We start from the raw sequence: 21,219 nt of genomic DNA, 5'->3' as shown, positions 1-21,219 counted from the left end.
ACGATGTTTCTTTATTTATTTTCCTTCAAACAACCTCTATTTTCAGCAAAGCGGAGGTTTCTTTTCTTTTGTTAGAAAAAGCCGCAGAAACAAACTTGTTTAACAAAATGTTCAGTAATTCCAAAAACGTGCTTTTTGGCAAATTGTCTGATTTGCTGGGCGAGCGGTCTCTCCGAACCAACACATTTCTCGTCAAGTTTGCTCCCTTCTCCTCCAGAAGCCACGGAAGCTGGAACTTTTTTTGTCAGTTTTTTTTTTTGGTTTTGTTTGTTCCTTTCAGCGTGGCCCGCTAGAATGAGGTCTCTGCGATTCTCCGCAGAGAGCTGTTGGCATCTTGACAATGATGGGCCTGCAGCTTCTATTTATGCACCCTCCCTGTCGACCTTTCGCACTTGGTGGAGGAACCGGTCTATGTCTACATAAATAAAATTGTATCCCCTACCTCCCCCCAAAAAACAAAAAAAAACAAAAAACAAACAAACTAAAAAAAACCACTCAAATGGTTCTAAATTTGAACAAGTTAGTCCGGCTTTGAAGACGGAATATTTTCTATTTTAAACATCGCAAGATGCATATTTGGACTTTGTTTTTTCTTTTTTTTTTTTCCCCTCTTGTTTATTTCCGCAGGAAAAAGTTCAGGTTTATTCTTCCGGACTTTTGCTTAAACCCGTGTCAGCCTGTCTTGACGTACCAAACGGAGAGCGCCGCAGCCGGCTGTCAGCTCACGAGCGGCTGGCTGGCGGAGCGGCGTCGGGGACTGACAGGGCCGGAGATGTGGATTGATGGCTTTTTGAGGGGCTGACAGCTGCCAGTAGGCCAGCGCGTACCTGCGCCGCAGCCATGCCAGCGACACAATCAGAGACAAGGGCTGACAGGTGGCAGCCGTGTGGGCAGGTTAGCTCCCTTCGTTTGCATAGAGGCCAGGCAGCCCAGGCAGCCCAGGCCCCGCAACCACCTACAAATAAAAAAAAATAAAATAAACAACAACCACCTCCGCCGCCGCCGCTCATCGCCGCTGACGTGAAGCCTGCGGACGTGTGAAGGTCGCAGCCAAAAAGTAGATAAAAGAAACATTCCCCAACTTAGCCAGAATCATGAAGCCGCCGAGGATAATAGACAAGGGCGAAGCTTTTTGAGGGACGTGACAACACTCTCACCTTTTTATTACCTGCTCGAATCTTCTTCCCAGTGATTCAAGTGAGGATGTGGAAGCAGTTTGGTGCCAAACTCCGATTGAGCTACTTTTTAATTTTGCCTTTTTTTCGACGTCCCCGCTCCGTCCTTGCCTTTGAGCCGCGTCGATTCAGATGAGCATTGAGGCGAGCGCACCCCCCGCCACCTCACACACACACACACACACACACCACCCAACCCCCAGCACGGATTTCTGAATTCCATCATTACTCTCAAAGACGAAGAACAAGAGCGGCAAGATCATCTGCTGCTGTGCACCCACTCTAATAAACAAGCGTGCGTTCGACCACCGCTGCGTCTTCGGCGCACTTCGGAATTTGCCCTGAGGCGACGATGATGTTGATGGCGCTGCCGCTCGCGTACTTGTGTCTCTCGGCGAAGGCCCGCTAGGAGCCGGCAGATCAAACGGAAACCAAGAAGTAGCGAGAAAGAAACACGGGGTGGAAATAAATATACCTGATTGGCTGCGGAGTGACATTTTCGAAAGGAAGGCTATTCCCAGAGTGACGTCGCTGTGATCCCCACCTCAATTCGCAGATTAGAACTTGACCAGCGCAGCTCCGTTAATGAATGTCAGCTCCGGCGGAGGAATCGCAATAACAGTGTCGGCAATTACAGGCGACGCATGACGAGCCTGATCCGCCGCCTGGGTCCTCTCATGGTGCTGCGCCTGTTTGCTCCGACCCTCCTCCTGTGTCTGAAGGGGGAAAGCAGCGGCTTGGATCTCACCTTAAAGCCTTTAAATAATTCTTATCTGCTGCCTTCAACTCGGTCGGTGTCGCAATTAAGGGAGTGAGTCATGCGGCAGATATCTCTGTCTTCAACCGCTCGCTCTTGGTTCCGTCTCCAACATTCGCTTTTCTTGCACAACACTCCCACTTCGGGTCATGTACCCCCCCCCCCCCCCCCCCCACAACCCGCCCCCAACCATGGTATCTCTCTGTTGCTTTTTGCAACGATTTATTTATTTATTTATTTATTTTTTTGCATGAAATCAGCTCAGGCACTGTTGGATCACATTCATTTCAGGTTGGTTCAAGTGTCTGATGTTTGTTTTTTTTTGTTTAGTTTTTTTCCCCTCTCGCAGATCTGGACCCCACCAGTCTCTTCACAGTCAATCAAACCTAATTACCCTCACTACAAAGGCCCCACGGTTGATATTGTCAAATCCATTTTGTTTCACCAGACAATGCTGCCTTTCAATGATGCAAAACAAGCCACATGTGGCTGGTTTCAGATCTGGCTCACCTTTTTTTATGCCTCCCCAGTTTTTTTTTTTTTTCACTTCTTTTTATTCCAAGCCTCGGCCTTCACGGTACAACGTGCCACTCCAGTAAAATGGGTGACGACTGACCTCGAGGGGTAGAAACCCAAAATGTTTATACCATCTCAGGAAATGTTGACTTTCTTTTCAGCGCAATAACCCGAATGGTGTACAGTGTTGCTCGTAGGAAAAACTCTTTTATGCACGGCGTACAAAAGAAACCATAATCAAAGGCTTTCATTTTAATAGTTCAGGGCCAATTTTTTGTTCACGCGCCGGAATCGCAAAGCAGAAGAGGTTGTTTGCTTCACACTGTTCAAAGAAAAAGCATTGGCACCTCCTGTTCGCGCCTCTTCATCTAACAACCTCGCTGTGATCCTCTTTGACAATGTCTCCGCTGCAATATCTAAAACCAATCTCCACACCAAAAATGAAACTGTCCTTGAAGTGGAGCAATCACCACCATCAATTTTTGTGAAGATTAAGTTTTTCTTTCCTGTCGCTTTCTCATAATAAAGTCCTCGCAGTGTGTGCACCACACCACACAAGAGGAAAAAAAAACATTTTAGACGGGTTATCTGAACGTGTCCAACTGATCCATAGGATTCAATTGAGTTTTCTTTTCAAAAATTCCAAAGAAGTCTGCATACTATGCATCATTTCTCAAATGTTTTTGTCAAAGACGCAGTTGTTGACATCAACACACACACACACACACACACACACACACACACCCTCCACACTTTTCCTCAAACTTGGGAAACCAGTAAGAAAACAAACTATCGACAAAGACAGTGGGGTAACGCTTTCTTCTTGTTTTTATCAACACGCACAAGTGCATTGTGTGCTTCAACGGGAGCCTTTGAAAGGTTGTATGACCTACAACAACAACAACCAAAAAAATTAAAAACAAAAAAAATGCGCTCTTTGGAGCTTTTTACGGTTGCTGAAATGAAAACATTTCTACTGCAGTGGCAAAGGTCAGACCAGAAAACCCTGGAATCCATTAGATGAAGGAGCTGCTGCTGGTGGTGGTGGTGGGGTAGTGAATTGTGTGGCTGAAAATTTGTCAGCAAACCAAAACAACTTGTGCATTATGTTCTATAAAACACACTTGAAATGCTGCTGGGTTTTTTTAAAGCAGGAACTCAAACGGCCTCGGCTGCTTTGTGAGCCCAGCAGACTTGCATCGTGCTGCCTCGTTCCCGCAAGGTTTGGCTCACCAAACCTTGCGGGAACGAGGCTGCTGGCGCCCTGACACGTTGACCCCGAGTGGCCCGCAGAAAAGTGTGTCAACTTAGCATCTGTCGGCGGCAGTGGAGCTGGCGAGTCCGGGGGTAAATTCTATCAGAGGAAGCAGACTGTGGCGACTGCCACGTTACCAGCACGCCTCTCTCTCTGTCTGTCTCTCCGCCCCCCGCACCCTCCTCTCCACCCACCCACCAGGGGCCTGGCAGCATCCATCCAGATGGAGGGTTTATTTTTGTTTTTGTTTGTTTACTTATTCATGCATCCAGCTATTCGGGGCATCGCAGGGGCTTTTTCGTTCCGCCACCGAAATGCAAATCGCCGCGGCGGCTAATCCACTTTCATCCCTCCCTTGTTGACATCCAACTTCTCTCCACGTGTCGCCAAGGCTTTTTTTATTCACTTATTTATTTAATTCCCCCCCTCCGCTGTCGGGACGTCCCTGCTTCTCTCTGAGTGCGGTCCGGCCAAGGCTTCCGGTGTGGCTACAGGATCTGTCCGGGGCTACAGGATCTGTCCGGGTCCGCGATTGCCAGTGTTTTCAATGACGTAGCAAACTCTCATTGGCTAAGTGCTGTCTGTAAGGGTACGAGATCTGTCCGGGGGTCCGGCGACTGCCAAACAAACAAACATACAATACATAGATTATTAGATAGATAGATAGATAGATAGATAGATATCTGTTCCACCGCCATGCAGTTTGTCCTAATAGAGTTTCTGTAAGACCCCGGACAGATCCCGTAGTCCTGGACAGATCGTGTAGCTACACCGGCACTGATCTCGGCCTCGTACGTGTCAAATGCGATCTTCACCTCTTAACTCACCGCCAACCTACCCTCCCGTCCTCCCGTCCTCCCTCCACCGCCGCTCCCCCACCCCCCACCTCCTGACCCTGGCGCCACCGAGGGGCTGGCAGCAGGATGAAAGCGGTAGCCGGCCCCCTCACCCCGCCTCAGGATAGAGGCTGGTGGAAGTAATCGAGTTATTGTGGACGTGAGTGGCTTCGGTCATCAGGTTGCTCCACTAGAAACAATCCTGATACATCAGCAGGCAAATTCGTCTGTTTTATGACCCCCCTTCACTGCAGCGAGCTAATGCGTGCGGCCACACACGCACTCTCTTTCCCTCCCTCTGTGACGCGCACATGCACGCGCTTCCAAAAATTACTGAAAGAAAAAAGCCCTGTCTGAAAAGTTTCTTGGGCATTGTCTCAAACCTTTTTGTCAGGACTGGGTTGCTGCACCTGAGGGAGGAAGAGCGAGAGAGGTAAAAAACCAAGAAAAACACGTCTAGCAGGTGCATGACTGCTGTCCTTCGGGCGCCCGTGTTCTCTCTCCGCTCGGCGCTCGGCAGCGCTGGTCTCCGTCTGGCACAGGGCTGGGCTAACTTTTTGACCGGTGGGTCGCAATGGGTTCTGAAATTTGACAGAGGGGCTGGAGCAGCAGCAGGTGGATGGAGTGTTTTGGTGAGCCACCTGATTGGAAAAAAATATATACATCATGGGTTATGTAGAAAACATGTGCTTTAATGTCAATTGAAAATGAACAGCAACAGATGTGTCTTTGAAGCCCCACGGTATTTAGTGCTGTATTGAAATTATTCTTAAAACACTGAAATAAATGGATGAAATACAGCTATTTCATTACTTACTTATTAAAAAGCACAATGGGCCACATATGACCCCCGGGCCGTAGTTTGCCCACGCCTGGTCTAGCAGAGCCGCTGGTGGGAGCAAGGAGGGCGGCAAGCGGCGCTGGTGAGGAGGTGGCCGAATCCAAATTCAGATGTTGAAAAATTAGACAGTGAGTCAGGTGCGCGGTGAGCGAGGCTGGAGAGTCGGTGGGCGGAGCCTCCCCCACCTGGCCGTCCGGGCCTTTGCTTCACGGCTAATGGTGGAGGTTAATTGCGCAGGCGACTCTCCGCGGGTGAGCAGATGGGCTCAAATGTGTTCAGAAACAATCTGCGACGGGTCGAATGAAAAAAGAAGTATAAGAAATAAGTAGATAAACGGGACGGACTCGTCCTCCCTTCCTACCCCCCTCCTGGGAGTCGGGGAGGCTCGCCCGGCCGAGGTTGAACTCGTGGTGTGTTTCTCCCTTCGTGGTGATTCCAATTCATCAAGCGCGAGGCCTGTAAGCTTTCATTAGATCTCATTACAGTACAAATTAGAGCAGGATTGGCCACTGCGAGGACAGCGTGAGAGTGGCGGGTAATAGACATCTCTCCTCAGCCTGACGCGTCACATGTCCAGCACTTTCATTTAGTCTGGGCAGCTGCTTGATGCTACGCTGCCGTCAATGCGGAGATATGCTGCTTGTTTTATTAAAACGTGTGACAATGATGAATATCATTATTTGCTACGCTTACCACCGTTATTTATCTTTTCAATTAGCATGCCGCGGATGCTAGCAGTTTCACTAGTTGGGGCTCACAGGAGGTCATTATTTTCTGTTACAAACCAAACCAGACAAAAGTTTTGTTATTGTCATTGTTATTTTGGAATCAAATAACATTTTTTTTCTGCCTCCAATGAATCACTGCGCGCGCGGCTTCACAGGTCGGGTCCGTTAATTGATCTGCTGTATTTCCCCTCCCGCCGGAGTGCGACATACAGGAAGTGACAGAAAGCAAATTGAATTTATGAAGGCGTTCCGCGGACGATGTTGCGCCCGCCGCCGCATAATTACAGGAACGCATGGCCTCCTGGAGTTAATAAAAGATGCTCCCGTCTTTAATTTAGACGCATGCAGAGTTTTCTGCTCGAGCAACTGAGCGAAGATCTCTGTCATGTTCTCAAGACAGCCGTCCACGCTTCTCATTTTGTAACGTCGCCGATGACTGATGGTAATCGCCTTCTTCCCTCACTTCCCTTTGTTTTGGTCCGACTCTGGCCTCTTGCCCACCGACTCGTCCTGGTCCGAGCCACCAAAATCACGTACCTGTTCCTGTTTCAACTGATGCGGCAATAAGCGGCCGTGAGCGTAGATCACCGTGCTGACACATGCTCTCTATCTTGGCGCTGGCCCTCCCACCCCCCACCCATCCATCCTCGCTGATTAAGTCCATCAAGCTTAACGTTCTCACCTGACAGATCTGCCCTATAAATTCACGCTGGTTAAGTGAAGCAGCTGCTCTTGCAAACGTAGGCCCCTACATGAATCTGTATCTCGGCGGTGGGGGTGGTGGCGGCGAGGCGATGGGGAGGGTGGGGGTAAAAAAGAAGAAAAAAAAAAAAAAGATGTAGGCAGGTTTCCTCGGCATATGCGAGTCTCTCTCAGCCCGGGATTGCGCGCCGTGGTGTAAGTTTCCGACATAATTAAGTGTCACAGGGATCAAGCTATCAACTTGCCAGGAAGGTGCTTCACGACCCGTGTCCTGCTTCACTCCACTAGTCTTTCTGGAAGAAAAAAAGAGAGAGAGAGAGAGAGAGGGGAAAAAAAGAAACCCACTCCGCCACACACAAGCGCAACCACAGAAAAGACTTCCCTTTTCCTCCGGAGCGGACTCGCATTGTCTCTCTTCTCTCCCGCTTCTTCTTCACATCTTCTGCCTCCCCTCCGCTCCCCCCCATCCTTCCTTCCAACCCCTGCAGTATCACAGCTGAGGTTATCCTTCATTATTCCTCTAACCTTCCCTTTTCCACCACACATTAACAACTGCCTGCTTCGGAGATACCCGCAGTTGGAGGCATTGTGTTTTTTGAATTGTTAATTCCTCTCATTTATGTTGGATGTGATATCTCAGGAACAGCTTGAGGGGATTTCCTCACATTTGGCACAAAACGCTCACTCGGAATCAAGGATTAACTGACTGGAGTTTTGCAGTTAAAGGTCAGCGTGACCTCACAAAACACAACGTTGGCGATAGGCGATATTTCATGTTAATTAGGATAAGGCACACATGTGTAATGGGACGAAAAAAGAAAAATATGGCCTTTTCATATTCAGCGGGTCATATGTCAACTTGACGTACCTCCTGGCCATTGTTTAAAGCCGTGGCTTCGAAACGCAGTCGCTCACCCGTCAGAGTTGCATTTTTGTTTTTCTCAAACCTCATTGGCCGAGCATCGCCGCACAGCAGGAGTCCTGCGATGGGCTCATGTGTTTCGCCGGCGATCGTCCTGCAGTAATCACAGCTTAGGTCCTCCTCTTTTAAAGTGCGAAAGCACGCGAGTGCAGCCTGGCGCTCCTGCTCCCCGCACTGAGCCACACCATCCCAGAGGGCTAATTCCACTTATTTTCACTCCAGAAAGGCGAACCTGGGCTGCGGAGCCCCTTTATGTCAACCCCTGCTCCGAGCACATTATTCCTCTTATGCCTCGTAATTAGAAAAAAAAACAAAAAAACAATGTGAATGTGCTGCTTGTAAACATGCCGCACACTGATCCAGTTCCCCCGGGGCTTTTCGCTTTTAATCTGGCACGGCCCTCGGGTTGAGGTACCACCTGATCGTCAGGTGCAAGAGAGGCAGTCGGTTGGTAGTTGGCAGGGATCAAAGGGAACGGTGGCAGGGAAGAGTCCACTGCTTCTGTTTGGGAGCTCTTCAGCTCTGGAGTGTTGCACCATTTTAGAAGGTATTTAAAGGTGCAAAAGCCACAACTGAGCTTCACACTTCCTCTTCTTCTTCTCACAAACTTTAATAAGATCATTAATGGACCCTGGGGCTGTCTGTTTTTGGTGCCCTCCAAGGTGTTTCATTGCTGGAAGGGTTTGTCAATGTCTTGGGTCTTAGCCCATCTTAACCCATTTAGAAAGCAATTTCCTGCGAGCAGAGGGGAGCTTTCCTCCAGAGGAAGATCTTTGGGCATAAAAGGTGAGCTTTTCTGTAATTCCCTCGCACGCAGTCTACCACTACTGCTAATGAGAAGTGGATGAATATTAGCCCGAGGTTTAACAGCTCAAAATTGGACTGGAGTGAGTTGCAAAAAAGCGGTCAGGAATGTCTGCTAAATTGAGCAACGTTAAAATAAATAAAGGTTGCTCGGAGGATTACTTGATTAACTGCAGTGTATATACAGTGTTTGTTTTTTTTGGTTCATTCTAGTCAAGTTCTGATTTGCGTTTTCAATGGAATACGTTCGCCAAAATAAAGTGTAGATCGGCAAGTCCGCCTGAAAGCTCATTTGTCTCGACTCCTCAGTGAAAATTAAGGCCTCCTTTAAGCTCAGGCTTCGGCCCAGCAGGGCGGTGGGCGGTTAAATGAGCGCCGCAGAGTGACTGGGGACTGTGTTTCCACTTTTAGACATTTCACTTCGTCTTTGTGTCTGTAGTCCGGCCCCGGAACCATAGTCCACTGCTGCTCTTGGCCATTACAAATGATGAATTGTGCTACAGTTAAGCGAGAAGTAGGACAAATTGATCAAAGTGTCAGGTGCCCCCTGTGACGTCTGGGTCTCCATGAAGAAGGCAGTGAAGAAGGAGGTGTCAAAAAGTTTTTCCCGTGCCAAGGTGGCTGCGGATAAATGTTTGCCAGCCGGCCGACGCCTTCCTCCTCGTGTCAGACTCGCGCCGTGTCCTTCCCAGCCCACATGCGGCGACGCGGGAGTGGATACACTTATAAAAGCCGCAAGTTGTTAAGCATGTTGTACTTGAGGCCAACGGCGCACAATAACGCCCCCCCACCCCCCACCCTTAAAGCACCGCTATCTGAGGTGTAGCGCTGCAATTTGAGATAAGCACTACTTGGCACGGCTTTGGTTTTGTTCTGATAAAGCTGGTCTAATTAAGCTTGATTTAATCGGGATTGCTTTTAAGCACAGCACACAGCCAGAACAGATACTTTGATTTCAAAGTAGCCCCCGGGAAGGACTCGAGGAGGAAAGGAAGGGAGCGAGATGGAGAGCAAAGAATTAGCGCGAGTCCATACGAAGAGCAGCGTTTACTTGAAGTATTTGCCTGACGAGCTTCTATTCTCGGCGTGCGGGTTCCTTTCGTGGTTGAATCCACGGTTGCAGCTTCACCTTTTTTATTGTATGCTAAGTATAAACATGGATCTATCGTATGGAGTCAACGTATTTGTGCCTATGTTCCGTTTTTTGTTGTTTGTTTTTTTCTGGCAGCTGAAAAGTGCTGCAGGCAAAAAGTAGCGGTTGTCATCACTTCTGTAACTTTTAAGTCTCGCCACAGCAACACGGCAAGAAACAAAAACAAAGTTGCTTTCATAGTGAGCTTTATAAAAAGAAAATAAAGAAATAATAAATACAAAAAAAGAAAAAAAAAGAATAGAACCGGTTTGCGCCCATGTGAAAGAATTGATGGCCGAGTTCCCGGCGCTACAATATGTCACCCTAATGATCTTCTTTTAAAATAATGTCTGTTCTGGACTAGAATGATTAAAGCGGTGCCCCTCTGACTCATTAGCATTGGGGTTTAAAGATAGATGACCCAGATATAGAACCTAAGCTTCTTTCTGAGGCCCACGCTCCCAGTCAACGCCGTGCTTCATGTGCGCAGCGTGGGCACAACTTGTAGCGTCGGAGGCCCCACCAGTAGCCTCCTCCTCAGCCCGGCCCAGCCCGGCCGGCTGCCTCCGCTTCTCTCCTCCCATGGATCGGGGTGGACAGCTGGAACGCCGGGCAGGGGGGAGTGTTGTTGTTGGGTTTTTTTGTTTTTTTTAAAGGCCGGTCCAATGTCATTGACTAAACAATGATAGAGCGGTCGGGTATTGAGCGGCTCCACACTAAATCTTTGTAAAGAGCACTTAGCTCCCCTGTGTTAGCCACAGAGAGAGAGAGGGGAGGAAAGAAATATCTGTCGATGAGCATCAGTGGATGCTTTCATCCTGCGGCTCCTCCGCCTGTATCGGTCCGCCTTTTCCTTTCTCTCCTCGCAATCAGCGCGGAAAAAAGAACGAGCCGTGAGTGACAGCACTCACGCTGTCGTACAACAAAGGGAAATTGTAATATCGCACTCCGACTCGTGGCCCCCGTGCGGCTCGGATCTGAGAGGTCGTCCGTGCACCTGCGGTGCTCCGCTCTCTCCCGCAACAATGGGAATTACAGCAGGAATCAGCCGCGTGCGAGCGTTTGCGCTTGTGTACGTCCTTTTAAAAACTCGCTCACGTTTGTCATCATGTTTTTTCATGTTTTTTTTTTTTTTTATTCCCCATCGGTCAGTGGCGAGGCTACCTGTCACCGTGTAATGACCGTTGCCTGTGTAATTTGCTCTCTTGCAGAGGGAGATGAAACCGGCGTGATGGACAGTCTGATGGAGGCCCTGCAGTCCGGGGCAGCCTTCCGCGATCGCAGGAAACGGACACCGCGCAACGGTAAGGCCATAAAATAGAAATAAATCAATGATTGCATATGAAATATCATGACACTGCTTTCTCTGCACACTGGTGAGACGAGTGTTGCTCTCTGCTGTGTTTGCCGTTGTTGTATATTTCTCTGATACAATACATCCTTGGGTTGCGTACATAAGGTTAGTAATTATCAACGCTGCTTTGCCATTTAGAAACATTGCTGGGTTCTTTTCAATATGTATCCATGCAGTGTGGAAAAGGTCACCGAAAGAAGTACACACACTCATTACCTTCTATATTAATTACTGTAACCACATTCCCATTTGCATATTTGCTTTAACTAAACCTGACAAGCACACATACTACTGCAACACCATATTTGCATCTGCTTTGACCATTCTGACCATTTCCAGATATTGGAAAATGCTCCAATTTCCTTTATATTCATTGTATATACATTTTCTCAAACTATGGGTCTAGCTCTTTCAGACAAATACCTGGGATGTCTCTGACTCCTTCTTTGTCTTCTTTCTTTTTCTCGCCCCTTCCTTTCTCTCGTATGTATTTTTTCCTTCTTTTTTTTTTTTTCTCTGTCCATTATCATTACCAACACTGTTACAGGTGATCAAAGTCCTTCCAGTCCATCCTCTCGGTGGCCGGGTGCTAACTATGGTAACAGAACTTTAGGTGTGTGTTTCACTGCTTCTTTTGCTAGGCACCACCCTCCCTTTTTACCTTTAACTGCACTCCTGTTGGCTGCTTAACTCACACGTCCATCTCGTCAGAGCACCTCAACTGGGCTGGTCGGACATGTGCAGATTGCACCCAGTCACTTTAATGTTTAATGTTATATTTACTGCAGTAAAAAAAAAAAAAAAAAGCCAGAGTCAAGGCGGCTCTACTGTGACTCATGCTGAAGCTTTGAAAAAGTATTTTAAATGTAAATTGAATTGCAGAACAACCAGCAACAATCTGCACAGTGTTACAAAAGGCTTTAGTGGGATATAATTGAACTCTCCAGCTCCAGTTATCAATGATTGTTTAAGTCTTGTGGTTGGCCCAAGCTGTCAAAGCATGATGACATCACTTCCTGTCCTGTGGCGGCTGTAGAATGTGCTGTGCTGGAGACCCTAGAGTTTTCCCCCGTCCCGACTGTTTTGCACTCGGCTCCCCTTTTTCCTTGTATGTTTGGTCCGCAGCCTCATTCTAAACGTCTTGAATGATACGTTGCTGAAACTGACATGCCTTTAACCCTTTTGGCCCCACAGGTTCTTTATGTGATGCAATGTCTTTTCTCTGTGTTTTTTGCCGCCCGTCCATTAAGTTCATACAGTGTGCGATTGCTTCTGTGATACCTGAGTAACAGTGTCCCTGTTTTATTCCTGAACTATTGACAAATTTGAGAAATCCCGCCTCCAAAAAAGCTTACATATGCACTTTTTGATGGTTACCTCATGCATCTTGTTGAGGTATTTCCTCCATCTATAAACAGGAAGTGAGCCAGCCTACAGACACAAGGACATCTTTGCTTTAGTCCCTCTAGTCCACCGTGTTTGTGTTTTTCTGCTATCGTGCAATTGCCGGTTGAAAACAGCTTCCCGGCCGTGCACCGTACGAGACGTGGACGGAAGCTCTGTTTGTTTGTCTTTGAACTTGCTTGACACGGAGTTGGGTGGGGAGATATTCTCGTGTGATGGCACAGGTTGTGCGTCAGACACGCTTTGTCCCTCTGCTACGCCACCAAAATGTATTATGCACCGGCGCCTCTGCTTATGAGCGAGCAATCTGGTCCGTGGTTTATTAAACAGCAGCATGCATTCCCAACTCTGAGGTGACGAGAGTGGAAGAGTCTCCCCTAACACGCTGGCTGCTCCCTGGATTTTTTTGTCTTCTTCCTGGAATGGTATTTTTAAATGAGTTCCGCAGCTATACAGCAAATGAGGAACTTGTCTTACCATATGAAAGGTTTGCAGCGCGTCTTCAATTTTTTTTTACCCTCTTTTGCTTTGCACAGCGTGAGAGGAAGTCTTTCAAAGTGCTTTCCGTAAAGCAGTAAAGAGAAGTAATTAAGTTCCCCGGAGACAGACGATTTAGTGACAAAAGGCATCAGTGAAACCTTCTTTTGGCTGTTACTTCTTTTACGTGAAATAAGGCATGATGTGTCGCACACAAACACACACAGTGTCAGGTGTGATAGTATTGTCAACATACTTTGTCTGTGTGCATATTTGCTTAGACTCAAGCACTGACCTCGTTAAAGCCACTCAAGATGAGCTTCCGATTTCAAAAGGTGCCAAATACATGCATTCTATCATTTGGCCAGTGGGGACCGCCAGAAATGGTTGCAAAAAAGACAAAAAGTGACTCACTGTCAGCCTGGAAAGGAGAACTAAATTCTGAAGTTGAGTAAGAAAATTTGAACAAAATGGTTCGAATTTTTTAAAACCGTTTGAAATGATGCAAATCTCCCAAATATTCACTGCCCACATCCAAATGTGGAATCTTCCAAGATTTCCAAACGAACGAAAAACTCACGATAGTGCTGACCATGAAACCAGTCACGGCTTTGCTCGCAGACTAATGGGTGACATCACAACGTCCATCTTTGTATTCCGTCAGTTGTTCTCTGAACAGTCGTGACGCTCGCTCAGTGTTTCCCGGATCGGTTCCCTGCTGCTTCTCATGTCTGCTCCAGTCTCACGTCTTAAAGTTTGATTAACTCCCGTCATCCTCAAACGAGCACCGTGTGCCAGAAAAAGTCTCACGTGTATCCCTGCTCGCGCCGGCGGCTCGTTCACGCCCAGCGGTTTCCGATCATCCTGCCGGCTGAACTCGACTCCAGCAGCTACCGTAAGTGTTGGGCTGAACACAATCCTCGGCGCCACCAGACACGATTACCCCCCTGTCCAGAGGCTCCTGTGATTTCCCTGTCACTACTCTGTGTAAAATGGAAAATGTAACCCATGGGACTATACTTATGTGCTGTACAATAACACCAGCGATTCTTTTTTTTTTTTTTAAGTAAGGAAAGAACTGGAGAGACCGATAGAAACTCATTTCAGGCTCATTTTAGGTAAAAAGTTTATTTTCCCCTATATGCTTTTCAAAAGCAATGGCTTTAAATGTCGCATTTCCTATTTTCTGTTTCTACAAACGGTCGACTATGGCTGCGTTTTACCAGCACAAGGCATGAACATGAGAGAGAGTTGGCTTTACTGCTTATCCCTTCTCCTGTTGCCTCACCTGGGTATCTGGCAGGAGATTGTTGGGTAGAGAGCCGGTGCCTCTCGTACATCCTGCCTCATCGATTTTCGGTCAGGGATGAAAGCCACAGAATCGGTAGGTCTTTCGTACTGGGAGGCATCCCGAAAGACACATCAATCATTTTTTTTTTTTTCAAAGAGAACCGAACCAACCTTATTTATTTACTGCCTTTCCAACGTCGTTAAAATCCTAAAGCAGGTGCTCACCGCCTTCCTCCCACTGCCCCAGTCTGCTGCCTCACCTTCACAGGTCACTCCATCAAAAGTTCCATCCCATGCTCTTCGTAGTAAGCCTCTTAAGGACTTATTTGACATTGAACGGGGACGGATCATCTCACCCTCATTAAAAAAGAGAGAGAGAGATGCGGCGATATAATGCTTGTAGGGGTTGGAGGATGTCTGGCCAACTGCGCTATCGTATTCCCAGAGGTCTCGCAGTTTAATCCAGCTGGTCAGGCAGAGTGGGCTCCCTGTATGTTTAATAATGATTAAATTACCTCTTTTTTTTCTCATGAAATTTTAAAAGGAAACGGCAGGAGACTCAGCAAGGAGCCAACTGGAAAGACCAAAGGGCGTCTGCCAAATGCACTAAACTCTGAATTTGACCCGCAATATTATCTAAAATGTTTTATTTAGTTTTTTATTTATTAATTTTATTTATTTATTTACTGATTTATTTGATCGTAAAAATGCAAATGATTTTCTGAGTCATGCAGGTTTTCTTTCATCCAGTCCAAATCTTTGGAATTTGATATTTTAAAAATATACAAATACCTCACACCAGGGAAATACTCACTATTATTACATATGAGTTAGAGTTGCAATTCTTTGAGCAGTTATGCCCCCATAGCTCCGCCTCCTGTTTTTGTGTGTCAACCTCACGATCCGTCTATACAGGTGCTGTCCCAAGCACGCAGAAGCCTCTGTCACATATGATAGATGGCGACTGACGCTGTCGGCTGTCTCCCAGTCGAGGGGCCGAAGCCGCTGCCTCCACTCGCTTGTGGCTTCCGCTTGGCTTGATAGATGCTATTCATCGGAGCGGTCCTGGAGGCAGTCCCTCAAGGAAGTGAGGCTAACACGATTTTGGGGAATGGGGAGTGGGGAGAGGGGTGGGGGGGTGGGGGGGGGGAGGGGGTCCAGAGACCCAGAGGTTCTAGCCGCCCGGAGCTTCATTCCAGATGGCTCAGTAGATCTGATATATCAATGGAGTAGATGAGAAGGCGCCCTGTCGGGCTGTCCTGCGTGAAAATCTATCACCTGTTCCTCATAGATAAGGATATTTGCCCAAAGGAAGGGCAGGTGGGGATGCGGCGAGATTATAGACAGCCGCTCTGTGTCAGAGTTGTCTTTCCAGGACATCCACAAAGCTTTTGTCGCTCCCATTGACCCAGAGAGCCGTTCCACGGACCTTATCGTTTTTAATCCACGGCGGAAACCCATCATGGAAATATAGATTAAAATTTTATGTGCCGTTTGAGTACTCCAGGCGCATTACTGATTTGTTGCCGGACTCTGCCAAAAGCAGTTGTAAAGTAAGTGAAGTGTGACATGGAGCCATTTTGAGAGAATAAATCAAATGCTAATAAAAAAGGTGGACTCTCTGAGTGGACACCGGGGGTCTCTCGTCCCTGCCCCCGCAATTAATTAGCCAGCACCTAAACCCCACCGCTGTTTAAAGATATTGGAGTGATCTGCTCGAGTACTGGGTGCCAACACAGGTGTCCTTTTCATGCCCTTTTGCTGTCATTATGACCTTTTAAAAGACAGATAAAATTTTTACCATGCGGAGGTTTGCTCCCTTCCATTAATACTCACTGGTTTCCTCTCTTTTTTTATTTACTACTTTTTTTTCAGCACGAACTAAAGTCAGTGACCTGCAGCGCTATGTCAAATATTGTCTCACTTCACTGGTGTGGGACCCTGTTGTTCGAGGAACTCAGCTCTCCCGTCTAGTGGGCGATCTGGGAACAACCACAGTGCAGAAATGCCTCCCAACTTATCATATTCAGCAATATCCGAGAGCATTGGCCGCATGCACTTTTTTATTCCCTCGCTCGCTCTCCAAACAATATTGGCTTTCAAGTATGTGGGCAGTTATGAAAGGTCACACTAAGTGTAAATTGTCAATAGTGGATCAATTTTGGGGGGCAAATATGCTTTGGAGGCCCCGTAATGGAAGGTTTCATCTTATTTTCACCCAGGGCACATTCACACAATAAGACTGATGTCGTTCATTGTTTGATGAATTCCTAATAGACCTATAAACTCGCACTGCTTAAAGTCAAAGGAATGCCTTTGGAAGCCAAATATCAGGGAGGCGGTCGGGCCAGCCCACTGGCTGAAAAATTGCCCTCATATAATTCCGAATGGAATTTCGCGCAAGCCATTCGCGCCGCGAGTTGAGGAATGGGCAACTTGCGTCGCTCGGATTAGACCTTATTTATCGCTCATTAGGCATACTGCAGGGCCGAGTGATGATGAGCCGGAGAACAAATAATGTGCCGTGGAATAGGATGCCATCCTGTATGGTTATGTGTATCGCAGACAATAAAAGGCAGTGAAAGAATCAAATGTTTCTTCCTCTGATGTCCCACTCTGGCTTTTTTTTTTTCTCCCCCCGCACGATTCTTCCTAATGCGATGTGGCTGTTACAGAAGTATAAGCAATAATGACCGGGGTGATGTTTGCATTTAAATTGCCAGCCACTATCTACTCTCTCAGCCACAATGAGGCAAAATTAATATTTTATTTTTCCCATTAGATGGGCTCGATGTCTGCATTAGGAGGTAAATGAAAGGAATGGCACATGGGGCAATAGGTGCTAATGGTGATACGCAGTGCTAGAAATAAAAGGGAATGTGTTAAATAATTTCAATACCCCGTTCAGTCAGCAACATTAGTGAAGGTGAGGCAGGGAGCATAAGAGACGCTGCAATCGGCAGCGCTGTCAGCCTTAACTAGTTGATTGGATTTCAAGATGCTGTTGCTGTTACTTCCCTGAATGTTAAAAGAACAACAACACATAAAGCACCTTAAAAAAAAACATTATTTGATATCAGACTTGTTAAGACAGTTGTTAACACTTTAGAGGTAATGGTGTTTTTAACGCCATGACATCACACCTCTTACAGCTTTGAAGACACCTTGATAAATGTCTGGGACATTTGTCTTTGTGACACTTGTTAGATTATGTTAAAAGGTGTTGTTGGTCTTGACACATCACCTTCTATTGTTTTTTGTCTCTTTAAGAGTTGAACATCATATGCATTACTTTTTGACCTGTCTGGCTTGGTTTTGATACTGATGTGTCCTTGGCATGCCTTTTGAGGTCATTGTTGTTGAGAAGATATTGTTAAGAAATTCAGACTGTCTAGTTCATGCAAGTGCATTTGGAGAATTTGTATGGAACTTTTATTTGTTTAACACCAGACAAACCATATTTTCTTTCTGCATATTCTGAGAAGTAAAATCAAACTGTGAAACTTCATGCGTGAACATGCCCACACTTTAATTAACACTGAGGAAGGAAATTGTCTTGCAGTGTGGATAAGAACAAGGACTTGGCAATTCTCACCGGGTTTGCACACTTTCTTTTCTTTCCTTTGCAGTTGTTTCCAGTCAAGGTTGGCTAAGACGGATTCACTCAGTTTACTAAAGCGTTTAACATAACACGTGTGACTTTACGACCCCAATAAATCAGCTTCCTCTCACTTTGAAAAAAAAATGCTCTTTAAGTGCTTTTATCGCGATACATTCCGGGCATGATTTGATCAGTCGGTTGCTGTTGCTGCACCGGTGAAAATGGTGGAAAACATATTTTTTTATGGGGGAGAGCAGGAGAGTCAAAGCATTGTGACACGCCTGCGCTGGCCGGCCGTGCTATCTGCTGGAATGTCTCTCCCTGCACTCAGCCACTCCTCCTCCAGTCGAGCGTGCTCGCAGCTTGACATGGTTCCATCACTAACGCTGACTGATGCCCATTTGCCTGGCTCCTCGCATTTATTTATTTATCTGTTTATTTGTGTCATGTTTATTTATTAATGGGCCCTGAGGACACGGCGGCAGAAATCTCCATTTGCTCTTATAGCCAATACAGAAAAGTGGGGTTGGGGGAGAGCAGGTGAGTGGGGAGGTAGTAACATTCACACATGAATGGACAAAAGATGGAGGCAGGACAAAGTACACTTTTTTTTTTTTTTTTTTTTAGGTTCTAGTAGTTGAAATAGCTATTCCTTTTCTGGTAATGGAAAAATGATATGGCCCATTTAGTGACTTAGCACTAATCCCGGTGGTTCAGCTGCCTCTCCTTTCTTCTCCCCCTTTTATCTCTGTCTTTCTCTCATCGTTCCTCTGACTTCTACTCAGGCTGCCGTCTGATGGAAGGATTCTGGGGTCAAATTACTTCCCTGCCCGTTTTGAGTTTTTCCAAGATTCAACAGCACTTAAAGCCACATTAAGTGCGTGCGATTCCCCGCCGCTCCGCTGCCATTAGGGATCTGAATCCTTGTTCTGTTTAATGCGCATGTGGCCTTTGGCGACCTTTCATTCCAGGATAAATCCTTCCGTCCGGATCCGGCCTGTGTTTATTACATTTTGTTTACCGCAGTGAAGACGCCCCCCCCCCCTCCTGCCGCTCGCGAGGGTGTCGCGGGGCGATGATGCAATCGCGGCGTAATACACATGTATATGTGTAATTGTTGTTTATTTTTTCGCAGTGACACATTTGCCGCTGTAAGCTGCGGGGGGAGAAGCCCTTAATTACCCACAAGTGTACAATTTAGGGTCGTTAGTTGTGCGAGCCAATATCCCTGACCAGAGGTCTGCCAGAGGACCTTCGCTCCGCTCCTGCGAGCGCTGGCTGGCTGGCTGGCCGGCCGGCGCGGAGAGGACCGAGCGGCGGCCGCTGAAGGATTACCGTCCGGAAGTTTCCTGTCCGTGACCTTCAGCGTGTCGCTGCGGCCACTAAATCAGCCGCCTCTGGTCTGTGATTTTGGTGTAAACACTGGCTACGCACGCAAGGAGATGTTGTTTGTGTGTTTGTTTCACTGCGATGGTGACTAACGGGACAACAGCTGGCCTGCACTCCTTCAAGGACGCAATTAGATGACTGTTAGAATAATTAAATAATGCTTCTCACTTTTCTGAATCAGAGTCAGAATTGGCTTTATCGGCCAAGTTTGTGCTTGCCAAAGAGGGAATTTGACTCTGGTTTGTCTCTGTTCTCTCTACTTAGGTTAAAAAACAGAACAAGATAGTCAAGAAAAGTAAAAAAGTAAACAAATGTGCAACTTGATGATGGAATTAGAAAAGAAATATGTATATACAAGAATACATTATATAAAAAAATATAATATATATGCAAGTACAGTATATATTAACATGCAACATGTACCTAAATATAAAAGTATATACAAGTCTACATATATATATATATATATATATATATATATACACATATATATATATACTGTAACAAGAAAATAAAAAAGAAACATAGGTGCAGCAGTAGGAAGTAGACCATACACAAATGATATTATTGTGTTTTTTTGTTTTGTTCTTGCTGGGTACCTGCAACTCTGTTTGAAGCGAGTGCAAGCGGAAGCTAATGCACCCCAGCTGCACATTTGAGCGCACGACCACAAAATGACCACAAAATGGCCTCGCAGAGGCCGAGCTCCGACCGGATTGCACCCGTGAGCTCACTCGCCAGTAGCCAGTACAACTCCAGCAGCAAGCAGCACTACGGCTCGGCGTTCATGAAGTCCATGACAATGTTGCTCCCCTAAGAGATGACTAATATGTCAAGTTTAAAAATAGACGCTACTCTGCAGTTCAGACCGTCCGCCTCCAGTGGATGAGGATTAAGCATAATGTAGAGTAGAGGTGCAGGCAATTTGTGGTCCTGGTGATGTGTTCGCTTGTTGCCGATGCATGCGAGGTGTTGTGCGCACCTTGTTATGTCCGCTCCCTCTGCCATATGCTCCTGTTCGCTCCTGTTTTCTTCCTCCGCCGTATGAATTACATTATGAATCTTCTTTGACTTACTGCGCGGTTGGACCATATGTAAATAAGCCGGGCTTTCTGTATTATGTCCCTAACCCGGCAGCGGGATAAGGGCCGGGGATGAGGCAGAACAGTATAGGGGTCATCCATTAGTGGAGAGCCAGTGGAGGTTGCTCAGTTTGTAACAGCTCCACCCTGAAGGCATTGCCAGCTAAGTAAAGGATGAGGCTGCTCACTGCATTACTTCAACTTTTTTTTTTCTCCCTCCCCCTTCTTCTTCTTCGTCTTCTTCTTCGTCTTCTTCTTCGTCTTCTTCTTCGTCTACTTTAGATGAGTTCCAGTGACTCAGGTCACAGTTGCCCCCGGGGTGGATTACGGCAGATGAGACCTGTGATGTTTCATAGGGTTTTTCCGTGTGTGGTTCTGCGCTTATTTTTATTTTTTTTTCCTGCGTTTAGGGTTTTTGTTGTGTTTGTGTGTGTGCGTACGTGAACGCGCGCAACTGCGGCTGTGGTTGTTGTGGTAATTTACTGAAGCTTAGGATTTTTTTAGGGGCCGGGCTGCGTCTGTCACTGCATGACTCACTCAGGTTAGGTTTTCTTTTTTTTTTCTTTTTTTCAGAAGAGGTTGAGGTCAGTGCAAAAAAATAAAAATAAAACTGAAGCCAACTGCAGGTCACCTCTGTCTCTCACTGGGACAAAGATAGAACGAGACGATCCAGCTGTGGCAGGGCTCGGCGTCCAGGTAACGGAAGTGAGGACATGAACGTCAAAACGCAGCGTCGGCTAAATATAGCATCCGGGCCTCGTAAATATTCATCCACAATACATAATGATTAGTGGTGGAGCATGTAAAATCGTTTATGGCCTGCATTATTAAAGTCCCCTACACGGTAGGGCTCTTTGCGTCTCTCCTGCCGCCGCCGCCCCTTAATATGTTTACAGCGGGTGGCGACAGCCTGGGCGAGGAATTGATTTTTCTTTTGCCAATTGTTAAACTTTT

At 46.7% G+C, this 21,219-nt stretch overlaps 1 protein-coding gene across 6 annotated transcripts in view; it reads left to right on the top strand.

Moving 5' to 3' along the window:
* diaph2 (diaphanous-related formin 2) overlaps positions 1-21,219 on the top strand; it is a 330,904-nt gene that overhangs the window by 279,021 nt on the left and 30,664 nt on the right. For 4 of the 6 annotated variants that reach the window (XM_076011710.1, XM_076011702.1, XM_076011716.1 and 1 more), the window contains 2 exons: positions 10,880-10,972; positions 11,570-11,635. In XM_076011710.1, coding sequence (XP_075867825.1) covers positions 10,880-10,972; positions 11,570-11,635 — 159 coding nt within the window. The remainder of the gene's footprint in view (positions 1-10,879; positions 10,973-11,569; positions 11,636-21,219) is intronic. The other 2 variants (XM_076011693.1, XM_076011723.1) reach the window with 2 other exon arrangements.

Source organism: Nelusetta ayraudi, unplaced genomic scaffold (genome assembly GCF_046127955.1).
Source record: "Nelusetta ayraudi isolate G7.1 ecotype Tasmania unplaced genomic scaffold, CSIRO-AGI_Nayr_v1 ptg000005l, whole genome shotgun sequence".
Taxonomy (NCBI): Eukaryota; Metazoa; Chordata; class Actinopteri; order Tetraodontiformes; family Monacanthidae; genus Nelusetta; species Nelusetta ayraudi.
The sequence above is the reverse complement of the archived record's forward strand: the minus strand, read 5'-3'. Positions and strand labels throughout refer to the sequence as shown.